At 47.8% G+C, this 27,189-nt stretch overlaps 1 protein-coding gene across 3 annotated transcripts in view; it reads left to right on the plus strand.

Moving 5' to 3' along the window:
- The window catches only part of LOC147635197 (ATP-dependent zinc metalloprotease), a 47,881-nt gene extending 21,204 nt beyond the window's left edge, over nucleotides 1-26,677 (plus strand). For 2 of the 3 annotated variants that reach the window (XM_086802410.1, XM_086802407.1), the window contains exons 5-7: nucleotides 25,999-26,075; nucleotides 26,166-26,298; nucleotides 26,406-26,677. In XM_086802410.1, coding sequence (XP_086658536.1) covers nucleotides 25,999-26,075; nucleotides 26,166-26,298; nucleotides 26,406-26,573 — 378 coding nt within the window. In that variant the 3' untranslated portion in view covers nucleotides 26,574-26,677. The remainder of the gene's footprint in view (nucleotides 1-25,998; nucleotides 26,076-26,165; nucleotides 26,299-26,405) is intronic. The other variant, XM_086802409.1, reaches the window with a different exon arrangement.
- Nucleotides 26,678-27,189: the final 512 nt, after the last annotated feature.

Genomic DNA, 27,189 nt, shown 5'->3' on the forward strand with positions numbered 1-27,189 from the left:
ATCCCTAGGTGTGAAGGGGGGAACTAGAACATTAAACTTTTAATGTTTATTAAAGTTGCCCCTAGGCCTTAGTGGCCCCTAGGGACTTTTAAAGTTTGGGGCCCTAGGATTTTTATGGGGAGGAGGCCACTCCACTTTTGGAGTGTGTGTTTCTCTCTCCTCCCCCTCTCTCTAGCTTTTGGGAAAAAGAGTCGTGGAGCACTCTTGTGGGTTCTCATGCGTGGAAAAGCTGAGGAGAAACTCTGGTCGACTGCTGCTGACTTCTGTGTGCTGGAGCAGGCCATACAGCAGCCGTACAGTGCTGTACGACAGCAGGTACTGCTGTGGACAGAGACGGCGCAGAGCTGTGGGACAGAGACAGGCGGCTGCAGCTGCTGAATTCAGGCTGTACAGGCTGTACGACTGCAAGTACAATTCTGTACTTCTGCAGGTACACTGTACGGCCAGATCTGGTGCAAGTACAGGTGCTGGGCAACACTGTTGCAGGCAGCGCAGGCAACCAGCAGCAAATCAGCAGGCGGCTACTATTGGCTGCGCAGGTACAGGTGTGTACAAGTGCTGGCTGCAGGCAAGGATAGCTCTTGGCACGTATCCCGAGGTAGTACAGACGGGTACGGGGCTGTTTTTCAGATCTGTATAGTCAAGACAGCATAGAAGTGAACACAAGGAGGAGGGTACAGACAAGTACGTGCATGCGTGTGAAGCAGGGTTGTGGAAACAAGTGCCTGCAAGTACAGATTGGTACCGTTGCTTCCTCCAGTGCTGATTCACGAGTTGATTTTGGTAAGCTCCGCTTTTGTTCATTTATCTCTCTTTCTACTGCTTGATTTCTGTTGCAGATTTGAGTTATCTGGCCCCTTGTGAGAGGAGGGGTATGGTAGATTGACAAGGGTTGAGACAGAGGTTGAACAGTACATGTATGTATGAGCTGAGATGTTGAATCATGTACTTGAGTTATGCCAGATGTATGCTCATGGCTGCCCTGCTTAGTGGTCTTGGCTGATCAGAGGGAGACACAGTGTGTTATGTTGAGACACAGATCTGTGTGCTTAGATCCTCTGTGCTAAGAGGTATTGTGGGCCGTCAGATTGGACATACAGGTGTAATCTCTTGGCTGATTTTTGTTGTACTCAGCCATTCATATTTTTGGAATTGAATAAAGAAATACCGCAAGGGGCGCCAAGCTTTGGGGCCAACAGGTGTCGCTTTGTTTTCAGATTTGGGCACTCTAGCTCCAATCTGTTTTGTTTTCACATCTAGACTACAAGTGGACGGGTGATTGCTAGTCTACCGCACTCTGGTTTCTATCAGAGGCCGGTTTCAAGGTTCCGTTGCCGGGACCAATCATCAACTTTCTGAAGGGGGTGAGCTCGTGGTTGCTTTGAAGAAAGCCATCGCTGAAAAATTCAGCAAACATGTCTGATACAGAGGATGAGTACTTCTATCATGAAGAGGAAGAGCAAGAGACTTCTCCTGAGAGAGATGTATCTGAGGATATTTTTGCAGGAGAACAGGCTGCAGATGTTGAGCCTTATGAGGATGTAACACAGCCAGAGGATGCACATGGTAAAGAGGATGATGATGCTCGGTTCAAAGATCGTTTGGCTAGTGTTATGGATGTATTTATGCAGCTCACACAGAGTGAGAGATTTGCTGAATTTATGAGATCCCGCACAGAGCCTGAGAAAAAGAAGAAGAAGGTTCGTTCAAAGAATCTTCCACAGGGTCATAGTGGTGCCATCCCACAAGAACCATCTTTTGGCCAGTTTCCGAACATGCAGCATGCTTATGGTGCAAACTCTCAGAGTTCCTTCTATGGACACCCACCTATTCCTCAGCAGAACATGCATCCAGGTTATTTTGGTGGTGGCTCGGTGTTCCAATCTATGACTGGGGGTTACCCTCAGGGAGGCATGGGTATGCCAGGGCCTTTTGGAGCTAATTTTCAGCCTGGTATGCAGGGGAATATGTATGGTGGTATGCAGTCCGGTATGCAAGGAAATATGTTGGGGGGCATGCAACCTGGAATGCAAGCCAATATGTTTGGTGGTATGCAGCCAGGTATGCATAATGGAATGTTTGGAAACATGGCTGGAATGTATGGTATGCCTGGTGTGGGAATGGGAAATGTTGACCCAATGATGGGTATGAATGTTGGGGGCAGCAATCTTGTGAAAACACTTCCATATGATAATCTAACGCCTATGGGAAAGGCGAAGGATTACAAGGAAGGGGGAGTTGCAGTGAAGTTTGATACATTCAATGGGGCCAAGGATAAATTGAATGCACTCACCTTTTTACAGCAGTTTGATGCTGCTTTTTCTGGTGGGAATTACACAGAATCCTCTAAGGTGAGGAAAGCTGCCACTTTTCTCAAGGGCAATGCTTTGCAGTGGTGGTCTACTCTTCTTTTGCAGGGCATAGCACCCACTACATGGATCCAATTTAAACAGGTCTTCTCTTCCGTATGGCTCACATCTACATTTGAGGTGGATGTTATGACCGCATGGCACAAATTGGATGCTTCAAAGTGTGATAATTTGGAGGATTATAACAAGAAGTTTTGGGAAGCATTACTCCCAGTGACTTCTTATCGTGCGGTGCCATTATCTGAGCAGGTAGAGAAGTATTGTTGTGGGCTGCCCAAAGAGGTACGAGATTATTGTATAAAGACAAGAGTAACGAACATGTCACAGATGATTGAAAATGCTATGACAGCTAATGCGTTACTCACTGGTGGTTCATCTGGGTTTAAAGGCAGTAAGAAATTGGGCAAGAAAGCTGAAAAATTTGGGCATGCTTCTCGTGATGCTAAAGGGTCTTCAGAGACAAAGTATAAGAAGTTGCCAATGCCCAAGAGGACTTCTGAGGAAAGACAGGCTTTGAGAGATGCTCATAAGTGTTTTTACTGTACTGAAGAGGGGCATATGTCATTCAATTGTCCCAAGAGACAGTCCCAAAAGGACTCTGACAATAAAGGAGAGCCCAAGCCAAAGAAACAAAAACCTTTTGCAGGCTTAGTTCCTGATCTTGTGGGGGAACAGCCAGGTGGTGAAGCCACAGAGTTGTGCAGGGCATGGGGCAAAGTGAGAGATCAGAATGCTTTGATCTTCTTTGACACAGGTGCTAGAGCCAACTTCATTTCACCAGATTTGGCTGGCCGATTGGGGATTCGTGCAGAGGAGATGGGGCCGTTACATGAGGCTAATATGGCTTTTCCAGGGTATGCAGAACCCGTTACTCCTATCATTGGGAAGCTTCGGCTTCATTTGCAGGGTTATGTGGACAGCGAAGAGTTCTTCATCATGCCTTTGGATGGCTGTGATGTTTTGTTGGGGATGCCATGGTGCCACAGGGTACATGCGGTGGTGGATACTTACAATAGGAAAATCACTCTGACTCATAGAGGGAAAGAACATGTATTGGATGTAAAACTCAAAGGGGAATCTGTTCCTATTGTATCCGCTTCGGCGATTTCATCAGTAATGAAAAAGCATCTTTCTGCGTACTTGATTTATGTAAAGGATGCACAGGATGATGAGTCTAAGTCTAATTTGTCTATGTTAGATAAGGACAGGACTGATTTCTTATGTGGGTTTCAAGACTGTTTTTCCGAGTCATTGCCAGGAGAACTTCCTCTTGAGAGGCCAGAAGATCATGCCATAGATCTGATTCCTGGTAGTACTCCACCGAATAGACCGCCGTACCGTGTTAGTGCAGCCCAACAGGAAGAGATTATGAGTCAGGTGCAGGAGCTTTTGAATAAAGGGGTGATACAGCCTAGCTCATCACCCTTTTGCTCACCTGTGCTCTTAGTGCAGAGGAAGGATGGTTCTTGGCGCATGTGTATTGATTACAGGGCGCTGAACAAGAATACCATCAAGAATCGATTCCCCATACCGAGGATCGATGACATCTTGGACCGCTTACAGGGCTCCACAGTTTTTAGTCGTATTGACTTGAAAAGCGGGTATCATCAGATACGCATTAGACCCGAGGATGTGCATAAGACAGCATTCCGAACCACGTTTGGGTTGTATGAGTTCTTGGTTATGCCCTTTGGTTTGACAAATGCGCCTGCCACATTTAACAGAATGATGGATAGGATTTTTCAGGCCTCATAGAGAGTTTGTGGGCACATTCTTTGATGATATGATTGTGCATTCTGAATGGGAGAGTGAATTAGGGTTAGAGATTCATGTGGGAGACATACATAGAGAGAACAAGGGAGAGAGAGAGAGAGAGTTGTGGGGATAAGTCAACTCACCAAGATATGAGTGTGTGACTCCCCTATCACACATGTATATTGCACTAGTACACATAGTGCACTTAGTACATTAAAAGTACTAAGTGTACTATGTACTATAACTTATGGGCTTGTACACACTATAAGGGTGGGCATAATGCCTTTACCCCAACAACCTCCCACTTAAAGGCAAAGTGCCCTTAAGTAAAGGAAAAGAAAAAATCAGCATGTACATGATAATATACAAGGCCATATCAAGGCTGAAACTGGCCTCATCCAATGCCCATAAAGTGTCTGCAATGAGCAAACCGCTCCGGAGGCAAACTCTTTGTCAACAGATCAGCCGGGTTGTCATCCGTGTGAATCTTAACAAGCTGAATTTGCTTGTTCTCTATCACCTCTCTGATGAAGTGATACTTCACATCCACATGCTTCGTCTTTGCATGAAAGACAGGGTTCTTTGCCAACTGGATGGCACTCTGACTGTCACAATGCTACAATGGAATATCCCCTGTATAGCCCAAATCAACCACTAACCGAGATAGCCATAATGCCTCCTTGCAAGCCTCTGTGGCTGCAATATACTCGGCCTCTGTAGTAGATAAGGCAGTGCACTTCTGCATCCTGGATATCCATGACACAGCACCTCCTGTGAATGTAAACACATAACCGGTAGTAGACTTCTGGTTATCTGGATGACCGGCATAATCCGAATCCGTGTAACCATGCACTAATGCATCCTGTTTGCCAAAACATATGCACATATCCTGTGTGCCCTTCAGGTATCTCATGACACCTTTCACTGCTTCCCAATGCTTCTTGCCAGGGTTGGCCATGTATCTAGAAACCACTTCCACTGCAAATGCAATGTCCGGCCTAGTAGCAACCATGGCATACATGAGACTGCCACAAGCTGAAGCATACGGAATCTTGGCCATATCAGCCCTGCCACTATCTGACTGTGGGCTGTCCATAGCAGTGAGTTTCACATATGGAGGCAAAGGAGTACTAGTCTTCTTCCCCCCGTCCATATTGAACCTCTGCAAAACTTTGCCAATGTATTCCTTCTGAGACAAATACAACACATGCTGATTTTTGTCCCGAAGTATCCGCATACCCAAAATGTGATTTGCATCTCCCAAATCCTTCATATCAAAGGTTTGATGCAACCTCTTCTTCAAGGCATCCATCTCTTTACGAGATTTCCCGGCAATCAACATATCATCAACATACAAGATGAGGATCAATAGACTGCCATCCAAAGCTTTCTTGGTATATAAGCAGTGATCTATGTCACTTCTCCTGAATTTCTGGGATTTCATGAATGTATCAAATTTATGATACCATTCTCTTGGTGCCTGTTTGAGCCCATAAAGACTCTTTTTCAGCTTGCATACAAGCTTCTCCTTTCCACTCACTGCATAACCCTCTGGCTGCTGCATATATATCTCCTCATGGAGATCACCGTGAAGAAAAGCAGTCTTCACATCCATCTGAATCAAGTCCAGATCATCATGTGCAACCAAAGCTAACACAGCTCTAAGTGTGGTCATTTTGACCACTGGAGAGAAGATCTCCTCAAAGTCCACACCATATTCCTGCTTGAAGCCCTTAGCCACTAACCTGGCTTTGTATCTTGGCTTTGCATCTGGTGCAACTTTGAGCCTGTAAACCCATTTGCATGGCAAAACCTTCTTGCCTGCAGGCAAATGCACCAACTTCCATGTTCCATTTTTGTGCAGAGAATCCATCTCTGACTTCATGGCACGCTCCCATAGAGCTTTGTCTGCCCTCTGTAAAGCCTCCTTATAACATGAGGGCTCCCCACAGTCAGTGAGCATCAAGTAGTCAACCCCTGGAACAAACCTGTCAGGGGCTTTGGAGGGTCTTGTGGACCTCCGTACCCAATGACCATCATTTGCAGGTTGCTGTCCAGCCTACATATCACCCATTGGTGGCTCCTGTTCCATGCCATAAGGCTGAAATATCATGCCCGGTATTTCCTCTAACTGTGGTATATCCATAGGGATATCTTCTGCCATCTCTGGCTGTCCATTTGGACCATTTTCAGCACCATTTAAGGGCTGGTTTTGCTGCTGTAATGGCTGATTTACAGCCCTTGGTTGTTGTCCATGATGTCCATCATCATCAAAGATGACTCTGCCAGGCTCCTGTTGCCTTGCAGGCTCCTTATACATGCATGTTTCATCAAAAATGACATCATTGCTGCGTATAATCTTTCTATTCACGGGATCCCAAAGTCTATACCCCATTTCACCTCTGTCACCATATCCTAGGAATATGCATTTGTGAGACTTAGGATCAAGTTTGGTGCACATTTCCCTGCGTATGTGCACGTACGCAACGCAACCAAACACTCTCAAGTGCTTGTATGACGGAGGCTTCCCTGTCCATACTTCCTCTGGCACTTTCCCACCAAGCCTCGTGTTAGGTGACCTGTTTATAAGATGAACGGCTGTCATAACAGCTTCAGCCCAAAAACCATGAGGTAATGCAGCATGTGACAACATAGAACGGACCTTCTCCTGAATGGTCCTGTTCATCCTCTCTGCTGTCCCGTTTTGTGGAGGATCATAAGGAGTAGAGAGCTCCCTCTTGATGCCTTTAGCATCACAGAAGTCCTGAAACTGTTTGGACATATACTCTCCACCATTGTCGGAACGCAAAGCTTTCAGTGTTTTGCCAGTTTGATTCTCAACATGAGCAACAAACTTCTGAAACACTGAGAATGTATCACTCTTCAAACGAAGAGGATAAACCCACACCTTGCGTGTGGCATCATCTATAAAAGACACAAAATATTTTGCCCCTCCCAAAGAAAGCCGAGGCATCTCACATACATCTGTATGCACAAGCTCTAACTGAGCATCTTTCTGTCCAAGAGCTTTCTTGTGGGGGCACTGGAGTTGCCTGCCATATATACAATGCTCACAAAACTGAAAACTTGAAAACTTTAGAGAAGGCAAGTAACCCAAACGAGACAATTGCTCCATTCCTTTGACACTCATGTGTCCCAACCGGCTATGCCACATAGAGATTTCCGGCAGCTTGGTTGCATTTACATTAGCATGGTGACAAACACCTGCATGCATGAAATAAAGAGTGTCCACCTTAGAGCCTCTGGCAACAACCAGTGAGCCCTTACTAATTTTCCACTTTCCACGACCAAATGTGGTAACATAATCAGCATCATCAAGCTGTCCAGTAGAAAGCAGATTCTTCTTGATCTCAGGCACATGCCTGACATCATGGAGCATAAGCTGTGAGCCATCTGAAAACACAAGCCTCACATCACCTCTGCCAAGAATCTTGCATGCATGGTTATCACCCAAATAAACCACTCCTTCATTGCCAGCAGTATACCTGACAAACAAGTCTCTGCAACCTGTGACATGAAAGGAGGCACCTGAATCAATGATCCATGAGTGCATACCATGACCACATGTAAGAAGTGAATGGGCATCAAGTGAAGACGTAAATAGGACCTCATCCTCACTGTCACCTGCATGTGACACATTGACTTCTTCAATCTTGACTCCACTTTTGTCCTTTGGCTTTACATCTTTGGCTTCATCTTTGTCTTTATCTTTGCCTTTTCCCTTTTCCTTTTGATCATTTTTCCATTTGTAGCATTGCTTTTTGATGTGTCCCTTCTTGCCACAATAATGGCATTCCAAATCCTTTTTGGAGCGAGACTTGCTCCTTCTCCTTTCTTGGCTTTTACCCCTTTGCTGGGATCTCCCACGTGCATTCATTGCATTGGACTTTCCAATAGAGTTGTTTTTCCTGTTCATCTCTTCTTGAAGAAGAGCACCCTCAACATCTGCATATGACAGCATAGCATTCGAATTGCTAGTGGCTGTCCTGAATGTGTCCCAACTCTCTGGCAAAGTGCATAAGAGAAAAGTGGCTTTGAATTCATCGTCAATTGCCAACTTTTGATTTATAACTTGGCTGACAATACCATTAAACTCATTTAGATGGGCTGTCATAGACGCCCCTTCCTTCATCTGAAGACCTATGAGTTTCTTCAACCAATACACTTTGCTTGAGGCACTTTGCTGGGCATACAAGTCCTGCAATCTCTGCCACATTCCCCAAGCTGTCTTCTCTTCACGAATGCTGAAAAGTAAAGAGTCTGACACAGACAACATGATAGTAGATCTTGCCAGCTCATCCATATCTTCCCACTCTTCAGCAGTAAGAGAAGCGGGCTTTACACCCCTTTCTTTGATAGGCTTGTGCTGCTTTTTCTGGAGCAACACATTATAGCACTGGGTTTGCCAAATATCATAGTTATGTGAGCCTTCAAGCTTCTTGATGTGAAGCAATGAAGAGCTCTCACCTGTGGTTGCCATAGCAATATGCAACCTGTCAATGCCTGACTCCCTGCAAAATGTGCAAACACTGCACCAAAAGCACACAGTGTGCTCACAGTTGTTCTCCCAAGCTTTACTCCCACTGCGGAAGCACAAATGCAACTCTACTCCCACTTTATGTGATGAAATCAGCAAAATCTGGTTGCTGCAGATTTAGGACAGCACCTTAAATGTGCTCTGTTGCCCTTCCAAAGTACTGTACAACAGTACCAATTGCTCACAAAGGATGTACCAAACCTGTACCGGCAAGTACAGCAGCTGAAATTGAACCTTTTCCTCACTCAAATCAGTGTACAGCCATGCCAAAACTTGCACAAAGCTGTGCCAAATCTGTACCAGCAGGTACAGTAGCAATAAATGCTCTCTTGGCTGTCCAAATGAGTGAAAATCAGACTTTTACAGTCCCGAACACTGCATACAACAGTCCCGAACAGAAATTGGGCAAAAGCCCCTTGACTGCAAGCTGATTTCTGAGGATTCAAGGCATAAATGTCTTGCTTGCTGCTTTGCCAAGCTCAACAAGCATACGATCTTGAAAAGCCCCTTGATTTAAGATCAATTGCTGATCATACATGGTACATTGATGCACATGAAGGCATCCAGAGTCTTTGCGATGCTTCCCCCTGGCCACATATACATCCAATACATGAAAGCCCCTTGATTTACAGGCACATTGAGTGCTTGTCAGGCATCAACAGATTGCCCAAAGCATCAAATGCGATTGCCTGCATGCAAATCAACTTGATCGGCACAAAAGCCCCTTGATTTGCACTGCAATTTGCTGCAATTTTGCCCGAATGTGCGATTTCTCACATCATACAGCATGTATGAATGCTTAATTGCACAAATACATCAAAAGCCCCAAATTTCGACATCCAATTTCATGCAAATTGATTCTGATTGTGACCAATGTCACCCAATTTTACCAATTTTGCTCAGAAATTGAGCAATTCGGCACTTGTACCTGCTCAATTGATTGAATTGATAAGAAATTCCCAAAATTGAAGGCAAATACCTCTTAATTTTTGAATTTCTCTGATTTGTAGGCTGAATTTTAGTTGTGTTGATGGTGTTGCAGAAAGGGGGGGGCTTCTTGCTGATGTTGCTGCTGCTTTTGCAGAAATCTAATGCTCTGATGCGCCTGCTGCTGCAGTTTGACGGAGGGCTGGGGCAGTCGTGAAGAGCCTTTGTGCGAATTCTAGTCGCCTGTGCACCTACAAGCAAACAGCTCGAAGCAAGTTACGTGTCCACGTGCTTCGCCTAGCGCAGGTAGCCAAGGTTGAATGCGCTGGCCTCCTCGCTACCTCACGTATTGCTGCCGATCGACGGAGCTCTTACGCCTTGCCTGCACCGGAACTCCACGCTCGTGTATTCGCCTGGTGGCCCTTTCGCGCGAAGGGTGCTTTTACGTATTCGCCCCACGTGCAGCGTTTGTGCCGCCGCCTTCACCTAGTGGTGGCGAGTAGTAGCGATGGCCACTAGGCGCACTGTTTGCGCCCAGCACACAAGAACGCGTGATGTCGGTGGCGAACCTGGAGAACCTGACGGCGCTGCGGCACAGCTACTCCTCGCTCGCCTGAGTATGGACGCCTGGCTGCTGTAGGCGCCTGACACGCTGTTTGATAGGCTGCGCCTGAATGGCTGGGCAGTCCTCGTGGCTGCTGGGTAGCCCACGCTACTGGCTGCCTACGCCCAGCTGCTGGGCAGCAGTTGAGCAGCACATACCTGTTGGCTCCTGTTGGCTGGGCAGAGAAAGGCGACCAAATCAGGGTACGACCAGCACCTTCAGAATTCAGCACGACAGTGCGAGTTAGGCTTATGGCTCTGATACCAGTTGAATGGGAGAGTGAATTAGGGTTAGAGATTCATGTGGGAGACATACACAGAGAGAACAAGGGAGAGAGAGAGAGAGTTGTGGGGATAAGTCAACTCACCAAGATATGAGTGTGTGACTCCCCTATCACACATGTATATTGCACTAGTACACATAGTGCACTTCGTACATTAAAAGTACTAAGTGTACTATGTACTATAACTTATGGGCTTGTACACACTATAAGGGTGGGCATAATGCCTTTACCCCAACACATTCACAAACTGAGGAAGAGCATAGAAGGCATTTGGCCATTGTGTTTGCAGAACTCAGAAACCATAGGTTGGTTGTTAATGGCAAGAAGAGTGAGTTCTTTTTGCAGGAGATACATTTCTTGGGGCATATTGTGTCTGCGCATGGAGTCCGTATGGATCCAGCAAAGGTGGAAGCAATACTAAATTGGCCAACTTTGAGGACCGTGCATGATGTACGCAGTTTTCTAGGATTGTGTTCCTATTACAGGCGGTACATACGGCACTTTGCTGAAATTGCTTCGCCTCTTCATGCTTTGACGAAGAAAGCAACTCCGTTTAGATGGGCTGATCGGGAAATTACAGCATTCAAAAAACTCAAAGAAAAGCTTACTTCGGACCCAGTATTGGTGTTACTGGACCTCCGAAAGGCTTTTGTTGTCCAATGTGATGCATGTGGAAGTAGCATTGGTGCAGTTCTCATGCAAGAGGGACATGTCATAGCCTATGAGAGTAGAGTTTTGCAAGATGCTGAGAAGCATTTACAGGTTTATGAGAAAGAGATGTTGGCTGTAATTCACGCTCTTTCTACATGGAAACACTACTTGCTTGGGGCTGATTTCACTGTACAGACATATCATCAGACCTTGCGTTATTTCCTCACGCAGACTAAGCTTTCAGAGAAGCATATGCGTTGGGCAAACTTTTTGTCAATGTTTCACTTCCAGATTGTGCATGTGGAAGGCAAAAAGAATGTAGTGGCAGATGCTTTGTCACGCAAGCCACAGGTCTCTGCAGTTTCACTTGCTTATCATCATGAGCTTGATGAAATGAAAGAGCAGTATGCCCATGATGAGGACTTTGAAAGGTTGTATGATCAGATGTCTGAGGGTCAGCGGCATGAGCACTATACTCTCAGAGATGGGTTTTTATTGATGCATGGCAGACTGTGTGTTACCAGGCCATTGCGACTTAAGGTTATGATTGAAAGTCATGCTCCACCGTATGCAGGTCATAGAGGTATTGACGCCACGGTCAAAGCAGTGGAGACTTTCTTTTATTGGCCAACCTTGAGAAGAGATGTTGATGCCTTTGTAAGGCAATGCATCGTATGTCAGAAGGTAAAGTTTGACCGTCAAAAGACACCAGGGTTATTACAGCCTTTACCTATTTCAGATAGACCTTGGGAGAGCATTGCCATGGATTTTATATTTGATCTTCCACGGACACAAACGGGAAATGATGGCATCTGGACTATCATATATGCAAGTTCAGTAAGCAGGCTCATTTCATTCCCGTGCGTAAGACGATCAAAGTGGATCATATGGTGAAGTTGTTCATGGCGAACATCTTCAAGTATCATGGCTTGCCTACGTCTATCATTAGTGACCGTGATCCACGGATGACGAGTTTGTTCTGGAGAGGGTTGTTTGACAACATGGGTACAACTCTCAAGTTTTCATCGTCATTTCATCCACAGACAGATGGTCAGTCAGAAGAGGCTAACTCTACAGTATTGGATCTTCTCAAGTGTTATGTGTCAGAGCACAAACAACAATGGGAAAAGTATCTTCCTTTGGTCGAGTTTGCATATAACAACACTGTACATACCTCGACAGGCAAGGCGCCTTTTGAGATTGTGGAAGGAGGGAAGAAGGTACCACCCATTTTGCATACAAAGGATAAGATCTTTGAGGCTGATCAGTATGTGGAGAGTTTGGATGAAGCTTATCGGAGGGTTAAGTTGGCACTCCAGAAAACTCAGTAGAAGCAAAAGAAAGCCGCAGACCGTCACAGACGTGATTTACAGTTTGCATTGGGTGATTGGGTTCTTTTGCGCTTTGAAAAGGCTAGACTCAAGAAGATGAAGGGTAAAGAGCGCTTATTCCCTAAGTTGAGCATGCGTTATTATGGGCCTTTTCAGGTTTTGGAAAAGATTGGTGAGGTAACCTATCGTTTGAAGTTACCAGATCATTGGAGGATTCACAATGCTTTTCACGTGAGTCTTCTTAGACCTTTCCGTGGGGATGTGCCTGAGGATGTATCGGATGAGGCTCAGCCGGAAATTGAGGAACGTGATGAGGTTCTGATTCCAGAGCAGATACTGGCACATAAAGAAAGGAAGGTGCGAGGTAAAGTTTCCCGTCGCTATCTTGTGAAGTTCAAGAACTATTCACCGATGGATGCGAAGTGCATGGAGGAAGGTGACTTAACAGATTCACCTCAGGTTTTGCAGCTTTATCTCGATGCCTTTGAGTTAGAGCCGACTCTTATTGTGGCTCATTCAGGTTCAGCAGAGCATGGGTCTGGAGCATTACCTGATGCTCAACAGGGGGGTAGCACCTCCACTCCCTTGATACAGACAGGCTCAGATGACATCTAGAGGTCGCTTGGTGCAGTTTTTATCTCACCCGAAGGTACTGAGGCTGACAGTACATCTGTTTATGGGACTTCTATGATATATGTGTACTAGTCACATGAGATTTTGTGGATATGTATGGTTCACAGTGGTATACAACTTGGACTATTACTATGCCATTGGTTTGCAGTGAATGTTGATACATGTGCATGGCTTAGAGAGATTGGGACGCTGATCTTGCCATATTGTATATTTCACTTTGAATATTTTGCTGCATCACCAGAATGCAATCGAGGACGCTTGCCATTTTTCAAGAGGGGGGTATGTCATGGCCCTGTGAAAATGGAGCAGCATAAGTGTGGGCATGGTGGTTGCAGAGTCAGAATATTGAATGATTCACATGGGGGGTGCCCGGACAGAGTTAAAGATGTGTGGACATCCCTAGGTGTGAAGGGGGGAACTAGAACATTAAACTTTTAATGTTTATTAAAGTTGCCCCTAGGCCTTAGTGGCCCCTAGGGACTTTTAAAGTTTGGGGCCCTAGGATTTTTATGGGGAGGAGGCCACTCTACTTTTGGAGTGTGTGTTTCTCTCTCCTCCCCTTCTCTCTAGCTTTTGGGAAAAAGAGTCGTGGAGCACTCTTGTGGGTTCTCATGCGTGGAAAAGCTGAGGAGAAACTCTGGTCGACTGTTGATTAAGGGCGGCTGCTGCTGACTTCTGTGTGCTGGAGCAGGCCGTACAGCAGCCGTACAGTGCTGTACGACAGCAGGTACTGCTGTGGACAGAGACGGCGCAGAGCTGTGGGACAGAGACAGGCGGCTGCAGCTGCTGAATTCAGGCTGTATAGGCTGTACGATTGCAAGTACAGTTCTGTACTTCTGCAGGTACACTGTACGGCCAGATCTGGTGCAAGTACAGGTGCTGGGCAACACTGTTGTGCAGGCGGCGCAGGCAACCAGCAGCAAATCAGCAGGCGGCTACTACTGGCTGCGCAGGTACAGGTGTGTACAAGTGCTGGCTGCAGGCAAGGATATCTCCTGGCACGTATCCCGAGGTAGTACAGACGGGTACGGGCTGTTTTTCAGATCTGTATAGTCAAGACAGCATAGAAGTGAACACAAGGAGGAGGGTACAGACAAGTACGTGCATGCGTGTGAAGCAGGGTTGTGGAAACAAGTGCCTGCAAGTACAGATTGGTACCGTTGCTTCCTCCAGTGCTGATTCACGAGCTGATTTTGGTAAGCTCCGCTTCTGTTCATTTATCTCTCTTTCTATTGCTTGATGTCTGTTGCAGATTTGAGTTATCTGGCCCCTTGTGAGAGGAGGGGTATGGCAGATTGACAAGGGTTGAGACAGAGGTTGAACAGTACATGTATGTATGAGCTGAGATGTTGAATCATGTACTTGAGTTATGCCAGATGTATGCTCATGGCTGCCCTGCTTAGTGGTCTTGGCTGATCAGAGGGAGACACAGTGTGTTATGTTGAGACACAGATCTGTGTGCATAGATCCTCTGTGCTAAGAGGTATTGTGGGCCGTCAGATTGGACATACAGGTGTAATCTCTTGGCTGATTTTTGTTGTACTCAGCCATTCATATTTTTGGAATTGAATAAAGAAATACCGCAAGGGGCACCAAGCTTTGGGGCCAACAGGTGTCGCTTTGTTTTCAGATTTGGGCACTCTAGCTCCAATCTGTTTTGTTTTCACATCTAGACTACAAGTGGACGGGTGACTGCTAGTCTACCGCACTCTGGTTTCTATCAGAGGCCGGTTTCAAGGTGCATCCCTGTCATGCTAGAATGGTGGTAGATGATCCATGTCTAGGCCATGCTGTGAGAACCAATGTGTGACTTGTGCATACCATGATCCTTTGTCTCCTGCCTCAGCCAGCTGTCTAGATGCCTCAAAAGCTCTGTATGACAATCTGTCCTGTGGCATCTCTCTGAATCTGTCTAGTAGGCATATAGTCTGGAATATGGCCTCTACCATCATAGGAGGCGCAGCAAACTCTGCTTGGATAATGTCATGAGGTACTGACGGTTTGCTGCGTATCATGCGTGCCATCATGAGGGCCTATGGTCTCTCTATTTGTGTCCACCAATGGGTAGCAAAGCCTGGCGCCCATACCGCTGCTCCATACATCAGTGCAGTGTGACTAATGTGTCAAATAGCCACCCCTTCGTCCGGGGCTCTTGAAAATGCGCTTGGTGGCACTCTCTCTCTAGCATAGCCAATGTTGCATATCCCTGTGTCAATCTAGCTCTGGCTGCTGAACCCATGGTGAAGGGTGTGGATGCTGTGCAGAGAAGGTAACCCCTAGGTACACGTATGATGTCACCACCTCCACCTGGCGTCCTGCGAGAGTGAATGTCAGCTGGCTCCTACCTTGTCTCGATGTATGAAAGACCATAACCTTGGTTTTCCCAAGGTTCACAGTAAGACCCCTCTATGTGCAGAAATCATCGAGTGCATGTAGATGTTGCTGTAGACCTCCTGGAGACTCAGACACTAATACAATATCACCAGCATAAAGCATAATATGTACTGAGGTACCTGCTAACTCAACTCCATCTCCACCTCCCCGTGTAATGAAGTCAGCCACCTCATCAATGGATAACCCAAATAGTGTGGGGTAAAGTGGGCATCCTTGCTTCACACCAATGGTGCTAGCAATAGTCTCGGACTTCAGTGGTAGAGAAAGTTCTTCTGAAGCTTGCCTGCCCTGATGAGCGTAACCCTGCTCGCTCAGCATATAAGCTAAGCTCTTGCTGCAACACTGCACCATAGAGTTTGGCCAACACGTGGCCAACCATAACCGTCCTGTAGTTGCTCGGATCAAGTATATCCCCTGTTTTGTGAATCGGCACAATGGTGTGCATCGTCCACTCCGCAGGCAAACCCTCTGCTAGTGCCCTGTTAAACAGGTGTGCAAGAAAAGGAGCCAAAGAATCTACTGCATATATGAGATGCTCACCCTGCAGGCCCATATGGTCGGCGGCCCGTCCATGCTCTAGGCGGCGGATAGCTTCCTTTACCATCGAGTGGGTAAAGAAGCTAGCTGTGGTAGGTCGAGGCTCCTTTGGCTGAGGTATAGGTGGCTGCTGTGGAGCTTGGTATAGGCCCTCTGCATATGTGTGCCATGTCCTGTGGGTCTGCAATAGGTGTCAGTGTCCGGGGCTCTCTGAAGTGCCGCCATGAGATAGGGCTATCTCTACTCATGAAGAAAGGAAAGATCTCTAGCTCCTGTATCTTTGCGAAGGCCCGCCTTTTGCGCCGAGTAAGTCTCCTTTTCTCTCTCCTCGACTCTTGCTCTGTGATGGCACCAAATCATTCACACCACCATTGAGGAGGAGAAGATGAGGCATGCCCGCCGCCTCAACATTCGAGTCACAGGTATAGCCGAGACACCCGACTCCACTCCCGAGAAAGATGGACAGCTTCTATGCATGAAGCTCGGCTACAGGGAAGAGGACCCTCTCCCCTTCACCAAAGCATGGAGAGCCGGGAAAGCCTCAACATGCAAGCGAGCCCTCATCCTATAGTTTGCAGGAGAGACGGAGAGGGTCACCTTCATGAGGAAGAGGGTCATACTACGATGTTTAGAGGGAGCTTCTATTTTCTTGGATGATGATCTCACGAGGATGCAGCTTGAGCATAGGAGAGCTTGCATGCCACGAGTCTTACACGCGAGGAGAGAGGGCAAGAAGGCCTTCTATTGAGATGGTCAGGTCATCATTGATGGCTGGCCCATGGATTAGCGGTTTGGGGCCTATGGGACACAGCCCAGGCCACTGACAGAGATACACATGGCAGTATGGAACTGTAATGGTTCACTATGGGTGCAGCTTGGACGACTGGAGCATGTTATGGTGGGGAGAGACATCATACTTCTGACAGAGACACATTAGAGCCCAGAGAGAGGGCTACCTGGAGTAGAGGGATTCCAGTGGGAGTCAGCATACAGGAGGACCACACGCCAGGGGACCTCGAGAGGGTCGGGGGGAGTAGCAGTTCTATTCAGACAGGAGCTACAGAGGAGACTGAGAGTGGTAGCACAAGATCCAGAGGCCAGATACATGTGGATCAGCTTACAGCTCTCACAGGACAGGGTTATATACATAGCCCTATGTTACTTTCCTCCATCAGGATCCTCCTATGTCATTATAGAGGACATGCCACAGGAGGAGGAGACAGGAGCCTCGCCATACACTTGTCTATCAAAGGAGATTATGCATTATTCTACACTAGGGGGAGTATTTCTTACGGGCGACTTCAATGCCCCCACACAGAACAGATAGTGTGAGGTGTATGACTATGATGACATGGAGATCCTCCTCCCTGTGGATCCAGAGGAGATAGGGGCTAGTCGGGCATCAGAGGACACTGGACCAGACATAGGACATTATGGGGACCAGTGACTAGAGTTGGGAGCCAGGCATCGTCTCGTTATTTATACGGGATGCTACGGTGGCCGGGATCAGGAGGGCTGACATGCTTCCCACCTGGCGGTCATACACGGACCGGAGGCACGATGGTAGACTACATTATGGGGTCTTTGGAGGCATCACAACTTGTCACCTCATTCTCCATTCCACCTCGTCCTATTGGGGCAGATCATACATACTTGGCATTTTTACTAGCCGGATCACCAGTATCACTAGCCCCCCACATACCGACGGCACACACTACCATCTACTTCACACATGACATGGCAGACATATACAGTGGCACAGCAGAGGATGGGCTCCTACTCATGGCCCCTGGCACCTATGGATACCATTACAGCCCAGCTGGCATCACTCCTATACGGCTGCATTACAGAGCTTCCCACATCGTGTCCACTCAGGAGAGCCTGCGAGATTTGGGACTATGCCCCAGAACAGATGGTATGATGACGAGCGCAGAGTCCTATACTCACGGCTCCACATACAGAGAGGGAGAGAGTGTCGAGCACCTTTGCGACATTGGGTCACCATGCTTCAAACGAGGTGGATTCTTGAACATTATTCCCCATCCTCTCCCTCTTTGATATCACCCTTTCGGATGAGATAGGAGAGTGCCAACTCCCTTGGCTTCTTGCCCACTTCACGAGCCATGGACTCAAAGGTCATATCCACCATAGCATAGCTTTCTTTGCTTCAATGACACTTTATACACGAGGATCTTCATGCAAAAATTTCAGCTCTTGCTCCTTTGCCCGCAAAAGCTTCTTCATGTGTTCCAGTTCAGCCCTCAATGCATCGGGCTCATCCTCATGCATAGGCTCCTTTCCAACGGGACGGCTGTCCCAACAAAACACTGTCATAAACCCTCTCAAGGGGCTTGTGCCTTCCCTGCAATGCATCAGAATCTCATGAGGCACTTGATTGACCCCTTGAATTTGGCACTTCCAAAGGATTGCCTTGGCTGTCCATTGGGTCAAGTGTCTATGTATTTACTTCCAATTTCAAAACATCATGTCTCCTCTTAAGAAAGAGAGACGACTAGGCTCTAGGCTCTGATACCAATGCAACTGCTCCCCACGGGAGACCAACCACAATCAGAAAACGAATGCACAAACTTAGATCACCTAACCTTGACAATTATGAACAACACAAGCATCCACAAATCTGAAAATGAGAATAAACAACTTTACACCACCACTAGGGTCAAACCCCCCCCCCCCCCCCCCCATGATGTATTTCTTGCAGTATTTGATGATTACAAGTTTCACGGGCCTGCGAGCCAGTTTGTCCAAAACATGAAGTGAATACAAATACCGAAACATTGTATGTGTCGGTGAAGAATTCCGTTGATGAATACCAATCTTGGGCAAACCTCACCTTTCCCGGGCTGAAACTGGTGTTCCGGGACCGTGCACGAACAAGCACTCCTGTACTAACGCCTAGCACAGTGCTCAGCCACGGTGATAGGTTAGCTGGTTCTCCTAGAGAAACACTCCTAGCTTCAATGCCGGTCTCTTGTCCTGTCTTCTAGCATCCTAACTCTTGCATCCTCAAGAGTCCCAGTAGTAGGAAGAGAGAGTAAAAGAACACTTTTTTAAGAAAATCTTTGCAAAGTCAGGGTGAAGAGATTTTGGCTTGCTCAAAATTCTTGCTAGACAAAAGTAGATAAACCTTAAAAAAAAAAAGAGTATGAGTAATAGCCAATCCACGTGAAGGTGTATGGTTCAGCCTACAAGCTGGTTTGGGCACTTTAGTCCACCGAGTGAGAGAAGAGAGAGATTCAAAGCCTTTCTCCTTAGTCCACTGAGTAAGAGAAGATAGAATCGAAGGCTTTCATTTTGTCTGTTGGGAGAGAGAGAGAGAATCAGATACCTTCACTTCAGTCGACCGGGAGAGAGAGGGAGAGTGTCGGGCACCTTCGCTTCAGTCTGCCAGAAGAGAGAGAGTGTTGAGCACCTTTGCTTTAGTCGGCCGGGAGAGAGAGTGTCGAGCACCTTCGCTTCAGTCGGGCGAGAGAGAGGGTTTCCCACTCAGATCCGCACCAGGGGGCCGAGGGAGGAGCAGGTTCCTAGGCAGCGGAGAAACAGGTACCGACCATGGATGACTCTCCAACCGGAGAGTGGCGTACGATTGGCCCCCGCTTGGGCCGCGAGCCGAGCACTAGAGCCAAGCGTCGCCGTCGTGCGCGCGAAGCTGGCAGCATGTAGGAGGATTCGATTCTGTTAGAGAACCATTATGAGCATTTATCTCAGGATTTTCTGGTTGACGACGCACCCTCGCCAATCCCGGAGCGGGCCCCTCCGGCCCCACCAGTATGGCGACTGATCCCTTGTCAAGAATTTCCCACCGACCTCTAGTGTTCTGAGAGGCCGATGAGTCCATCCCTGCAGCCGTCCTGTTCGATGGATCTTTCCCAGTAGCACCCTTCTCCCGCCCCTCCACTCCTCTGCTCTCCCTCACTGCCTCCCTCCCCTCCTCCTGCTTCGTCACCGACTTACCCCCCCCCCCCCCCCCCCCCCCCCCCCTTTTCTGCCTCTCCAGAGCACTCTTGTCGCCCCCCAACAGCCCCCAACCCAGAGAGGAGACAGTCGACAGGATTCGTCTGTCGCCTGATTCACTGGTTCTTTGAGCCGGTAGAGATGACCATTGCCGCTTCGCCCGTAAGGGCTCTTCCGCTAGAGTCCCGAGGTGGGGCTCCGAGGGTCTTGGGGCAGCCAGTGGATTATAGTTTCTTCCGATGTCTACTGAGACGGAAGGGACCGATGTTTTTGAGGAGACAGTAGCCCCTGTTCGGGTATTTGTGGTTTTTCACCACTCCATGCTCTCTACACCAGATAATGGCGCGATGATCTTCTCTTTCCCCTTTAGTGCAGCCCCGGGGACAACGTGGGATCCCGAGATGGTGGCAGCTACCATTCAGGGCCAGGTAGTCGAGCTCTCCAAGCACCTCCAAGATCTTTGCATCACTGACATTCTCACCCATTTCTGGCCCTTGGCTAGGATGGAGATTGGAGGTTCTGCTCATCGAGGCCAGGGCGGGGAGATGGTAGTCTCTAGCCTAGAGGTGTTGCCTTTTGTCTTCATGCATAATTCTGTCGCGATATCTCTTCCCCCCTCTTACAGATACCTCTATTGTGATAGATGGAGTTCGGAGCATGCATACGCTTGCGCTCGTACAGAGTGGCATTACATGGAGGACAGGATCAGCGCCCACCTAGCACGCCTTGGCCCCCGCATGGATTGCGATTATTCCCTGTCTAAACCCTCGCCCACGACTCTTCGAGTGGAGGGGAGTTCCGCTAGTGCCACATCACACAGAGACTGATATGTGGATTGTTACATGGAACATTCAGGGTTTAGGGGAGCCTTAGTGCTTTTAGAGACGAGGTATCCTACGTAACGAGCTCTAGAGAGCCATGGGTGGGGGACCCATAGACATTTTATTCCTCTAGGAGCATTACCTCTCAGAGGGGTGCACCCGCACATGCGGAAAGATTCTTCCAGGCAGGAGTCCCACTTTTTGGTCCCCATCTTTTGGCCCCTCTGGGATGTAGGGAGAGGTGTGTATTTCTGTTAGTGAGAAGCTGCTGCCGGTAGTGATTGGCTCAGGAGTCATCCCTGGGCGTGCGCAGTGGATTACCGTTACTATTGGAGAGGATAGCGTTGGCTTCCTCAACGTTTACGCTCCGAACGTTGTTGCAGGTAGAGACCTCGTTTGAGCTCCATAGTGCAGGCCCTCCCTTAGGCTGACTTTTGGTGCTTGGGTGGTGACTTCAAAATGATAGAGACAGTATAGAGGACAAACTTGGGGGTGGCACGGCCATAGTTTCAGGAGCATAGTAATCAGCCTGGGAGGAAATGGTTCTTGTAGTCAAGGGGTAGGACCCTTGACCTCTTTGGGCATAGCCATGGGGGCCTTCGCTCCTTGAGTTCGGATAGGACGAGCAACGGTCCCGACCTTTCTGGATTTGACAGATTTTACGTGGATGAGTGGGCTTGCAGCCGAGGGGGTATGATTGGTATTTTGGTAGGCACTACATTTTCTGACCATGCCCCGATTATTTTGTCCTTAGAGGACCCCTGGAGGCATGACATGTAGATGAGCTCGAGGATCCCGGACAGCCTCATTCAAGACCCAGAGATTTGCAGCAGGATAGAGCAGATATGGGTGGGATTGGATTTTCTTTCAGGCTCTGTTGCGCACACAGTGGATGGCTTAGGGGAGATCTAGTGTTTCTTGCAAGAGGCAGCCCAGAGCCGTTTAGAGGGTTTCCGAGAGCAAGAGAGGAGTTCGCGGAGGAGTCTTGCCTCTCTACAACGGCTTCAGGAGAGGTCCCCGGATAGTCAGTGGATCGAGAGCAAGCTTGCTGCCGCTCGTACAGAGATTAGATCCATAGAGGAGAGGAGGGTGGAGTACAGGTATCATGCCAGGGCCTTTTTCTGGACTCAGGCATGCGATGGAGTCACAGGGGATTTCTTTGAGATAGCCCGTCCCCACAGGAGGAGAGACGGTATTCGTAGGTTGCATGGCTTGGACGGAGCTATTGTTTCAGATCTCCCCGAGGTGAGAGCCATCGCCACGGACTTTTTTCGATCCCTCCTCATTGGTGTCCCAGTATCTCCACAGGTGGTGGAAGCAGGCGAGAAGGTTTGGCGGCATATGAGGGAGGTGGTTCCCCCTTCTCTCCGGTCATTCTTATTGACACCTTTTACTGCTGAGGAGTCGGCGGAGGCAGTGACGGCACTTCCCAGGGGCAAATGCCTGTGGGCGGACGGGCTTCCAGTCTCTTTCTTTCTTCGCCATTGGGACCTCATGGAAGGTGGCCTTCGTGCTGCCTTCAATGAGATTATGATCACAGGTGCCATGCCAGAGAGGCTCTCAGAGGTTTTGATTCACTTGATTCCCGGTAACAGATTGGAGATCCGGCAGTGGAGACCCATCACTCTTCTAGGGACAGCCTATATGATCTTGGCCAAGGCCATCGGCAGGAGACTTCAGCCTTTTCTCCTAGACTTGATCCACGGCACTCAGACCGGCTTTGTTCAGCATCAGAGCATTCTGGACAACATCTTCACCTTCTGGGAGGCGACAACTTCGGCCAGGATGTGGCAACAGGACCTCATTGTGCTACTCCTTGACTTTGAGAAAGCTTATGATAGGATAGATTGGAGCTTTTTGGAGGACACTATGAGTCGGATGGGATTCCTCATGGAGTGGATTCGTGGAGTCTCAGGACGTTACTCGGCCTCACACAGCCAGGTTCTCATTTAGGGAGCCCGTGGCGATAGATTCCCCCCTCTCCCGCTCGGTTAGACAAGGCTGTCCTTTGGCACCTTACCTCTTCCTATTCGTTGCCGAGGCCATGAGTAGTTTTCTCTCCGCCTAAGAGACTGGGCTTCAAGGATTGTGTCTTCCCCTCCGCATGGAGGAGCTGCTGGACTCAGAGTTTGCAGATGACACAACAACGTTTCTTGGAGGAGATGTGGGGAATCTACAAAGATCTGCGGAGGCGATCGAGGTTTTTTTCCGCGCTTTAGGAGCACATATCAACTAGCACAAGTCGTGTGGTTTTTGGGTAGGCTCAGCACCCGCCCCGACTTGGCGACCAGTTGAGGATTTTCAGTGGATCCTGAGGGGCACTCTAGTTCGATACCTCGGTTGCTAGGTTGGCATAGATCTCTCTCTAGAGCAGCAACTCGCCCCGCTTCTTCTGAGTATTCGAAAGAAGCTTTTATATTGGAGCTCGGCGAGACTCTCCCTAGTGCATAGTCACAAGAAACGTTTTGAGGTTTTTTTCGTTTCGAGGTTTTTCAGGTTTTGTTTCGAAAGGTTTGGTCTCTCGTTTAAGAAACTGCGAGGTTTCAAAAAATCAATAATTTCATAAAGTATAAATACTTAAAGAACTTATAGTAGCCATCTAAAACCATAGTGTAATGATGAAAAAATGGTGTCTTTTCACACATCTCACGGAACCATCCTTATTTTGGTGAGGCATTATGGCAATTTTGCATGATTAGATACCACAACTGGTTTAATCAAGGATTCTTAAGAAATTGAAGAAGAGAAGGTAGAAATTGGGAAAGATTTCAGACATTGAAGGATGGTGTATGAAGAAAAAGGGAAAAGAAGAGAGGAGAAGAAGAGAAAAGGAGAAGAAGAGCAAGGGAGAAGAGGAGGAGAGAAGAAGAGAAAGGAAGAAGAAGAGGAGAATGAAGGAAGGAGGAGTAGAGGTGAAAGAAGTAGAAGAAGATGGAAAGGGAAGGAGGAAAGCAAGGGAAGAAGAGGGAAGGAAGGTGATAGGAAGATATGGAAGAAAAACAAAAGTAAAAAAATCCAAAAAAATTGGTGCGGGGGGGTGGGGGAACCAGATAGTTCCAGTTGCCTCAGAGAAGCGGCTCTGGAAGCCTTTGGCCTGGAACCCCTTGATCCGTTTACCGAGTGGCGACATGTTGGGGGCCCAGCCGTATGTATCTCGGGGAGCCTTGAGCACAGGACCAACCAGGTCTCTTGGAGATTGGATTGCACAAAGGCAATTACCCCCTTGAGGAGCAGGAGAGAGGCTTGCTAGGGATCCGGGGTCGAGATAGGCTCAACATCGACATTTACTCAGCTATCCCTCAAGAGTTGCTGATGCCTATTCCAGACCCGACTCCCCCAATGTGGTTAGGAGTGTTTACCAGACACTATCCTCGTGGCGGTCAACGGAGCTGATGAGGACAGTGGTCTGCGCACTTTTTCTATTGGATCCCAAGACAGACTAGAGAGATCAGAGCTTTTCCCTTGGAGGATTTCAGAGGCTGCACCTTCAGAGGGTGAGGGTGATTGGTTTTCAGGCATAGGAATGGCACATAGATCCAGCGCCAACCAAGGTGGCCAAGGGGAGACTATGGTGGCTATGGATTTGGGAGTGCGGACCTCTCACGTGGCTGTAGTGGGACCCGAGAGAGTGGACTAGGCATGATCCTAAGGATCGGGAGGAGATTCAAGACGCCCCTTTCTTTGCATATACAACGCGGCTAGGCCGCATGATCCAGATGCCTGAGATATATGGCACACCGGCAGTAGCAACACATTGGCAGTCACAGGGCCTATCACAGCGTTTCCTTTCAGATTTCTGGAAGAGGCTGTGGGACAGCTTTCGACCTAGAAAGATCACACTCTTTCTTTGGTTGATTGCACATAGGAGTTTGGTGGTCCGTACTTGGCTGGCAGTTGGAGGTCGGTCAGCGGCTTGTCTGTGGTACGGCCACCATCAGGAGTCTTAGCGACGTTGCCTTTCGGATTGCCTGAAGGCTCAGTAGATTTGGCAGCGGATTCTCCGCATCTTTGCTATGGACAAGGCATCAACCCGGATCATCACTTGGGGCACTGTCACTTGGGCTAGAGAGGCAGGAGCGATCAAGGCTTATGAGGAGGATGGGGGAGGGCTAGCCCTTCGGGTCTCTCACCATCGTATTGCAATAGTACCAATCACAACCCCTCCTACAGGTGACTCAGTGAGGCCATGGAGGGTACCCACACTCCGCCAGCTGAGACCATCAGGAGCATATGGCTTGATATTATTCACACCCTACGCGGTCTGTGGGGGAAGCTATAGGGAGGTTCTGACCACATGCGGAAGCAGCGGGAAGCCTTCTTGAGACTTTGGAGGCCTGGCCCTTTCCTCACAGATAGAGGCGGTGACCCCCATTTGGCACTATAGACCACCTGTGTGGTTGTTCCCCCCTACCCTTTTATGAGATAGCCTTCTCCTGACAGAGTGGCCAGTCGGAGGAGAAGCATCTCTTTCCCTTATGATCACTTGTTTCCCGCCCTTATATGAGGCGAGTTTGTATCTAGCCCTTCGTGGGTGTACTTAGCCCTTTGTGGCTGTTTTCTTCTTTAACTAATTGAAGGATCTTTTTCCCGGGATTTTTTTTTCGCCTAACTAATTGTTGATTTGTGCAATCAAATATTTTAAGTTAATTGCCCCAATTTTTGCATTCAATTGTGCCGTCAATGATTTGCTAATGTCTGCAATTAATAGTACCATTAATTGAGGGAAGAGGCTGGGGTGACCTTTTTTAAAGGGAGGCAGGGGCCTTCTTTGCTGGTTGGCTGGTTGTGAGTTGGCCGCACTGCACAACCAGCCTCTGTTGCCCCCTTGTCCTCGAAAAGGCCCCGCTGGCAAACTGTCCTTCTGCCCATGTCAGCTGTCGACGCTGTTGCTGTCTGCCCTGCTGTCCTACCTAGGTAAACAACCAAATGGTGGAGGTGCAGAGCCTGACCACCAGGTAAACAACCATACACCTTTGATCTGCCATGCTACTATTTCTTCAATCTCATAGCTTAGTCCTTCCTTTGATGATGCTCCGGCAATATAGATGAGGGCATATCTGTCACCCTGGAGATACATTGGGATCTGCTGGGACAAGTGTTTTTGGTGTATATCATGCAAATAAGGATTCCTTCATTGGTTCCTCTAAAAGCAAAGTTTTGCAGGCTGGAACACAATTCTGGGATGAAACCCTGGAGGAAGAGCTTCGACAAGGTCGTTTGACAAATGCATCATTTGACAGGTAGTACTTGTTCATGTTTTCTGTTACAGATGCGTGAAACAGCTCGGCTCATCCTTTGTTCTCTGAAATGTGGCTTTGTATTGTCTTAAGGTACAGCATCATCCTCTTCGCTGGAATTGCTGCTGAGGCCTTGGTTTATGGTGAGGCTGAAGGTGGTGAAAACGATGAGAATCTTTTCAAAGCAATTGTGTCCATCCTTAGGCCCCCTTGGTCTGCCTCACAGGTGGGGGTCTTTTCCCATTGTGTTACAAGTAAGACTTAATTGTTTTGTTATGATTGTCAATTACTTAATCATCTCAATGTTTCATTGCCCTTTTTGTTTAAATGCAGATATCTAATCAAGCTCGATGGGCTGTGCTTCAGTCGTTTAAGATGCTAAGAGAGCATCGCAAAGCCTTGGATACTGTCGTTAGGTCATTATACGAAGGTGAAAATTTAGGTACTGTAGTTCGACATCTGGAAGATGTTCTCTCTTCTTTTGATCCTGTTGTAACATAGCTCATCTCTTGTAATTATGGATTCATTATATATCCTTTTGTGTATATTGGTGCTGTCATAACTGAAAGAAACGCATAAATATACCAACACAGACTTGTGCTTTAATGTCCTCTTACACCATCAAAGACTGATTTTACTTGTAAAGCACGAAGGGAAAGATCTTACTCAGGCATGCGACATGGGTAATCATCATGAAAGGATTTTTGGGGTTAGGGTTTAAAATTTGTACCGAAGATCAATGAATTTCATGCTTAAATACTTTGATATTCATTATTAGGAACTAGCTTCATTTGCTAGTGAGAGCGTGCTTGACCGTGTGGTAGCAAGGACTATTTTGCGTACAATTCTCGTTTGGTGGTAGGCAAGTGTGATTGAACACCCTGGTGTGCGCAATGCATTTTGAGATTGCCCCATGCAAGTGCTTCAAGGAGGAGCAGGCAAGCGTGTCTGAACTCCATGAGGCTGAATCGGTCTCAAATCTTCACATTAGTCGTTACAGGTTTACAAAGTGTGTGGATCACACACGTGGGAACCCTCATAGGGTTGGGATAAATTGATAGCCATCGATTCACCTCATCCTTGCTAGCCCTTAGTCTTGGCTACGATTAGCACCCAA

This window comes from Cibotium barometz, chromosome 9 (genome assembly GCF_041138505.1).
Source record: "Cibotium barometz isolate CiBa-2024 chromosome 9, ASM4113850v1, whole genome shotgun sequence".
In the NCBI taxonomy this organism is placed as follows: domain Eukaryota; kingdom Viridiplantae; phylum Streptophyta; class Polypodiopsida; order Cyatheales; family Cibotiaceae; genus Cibotium; species Cibotium barometz.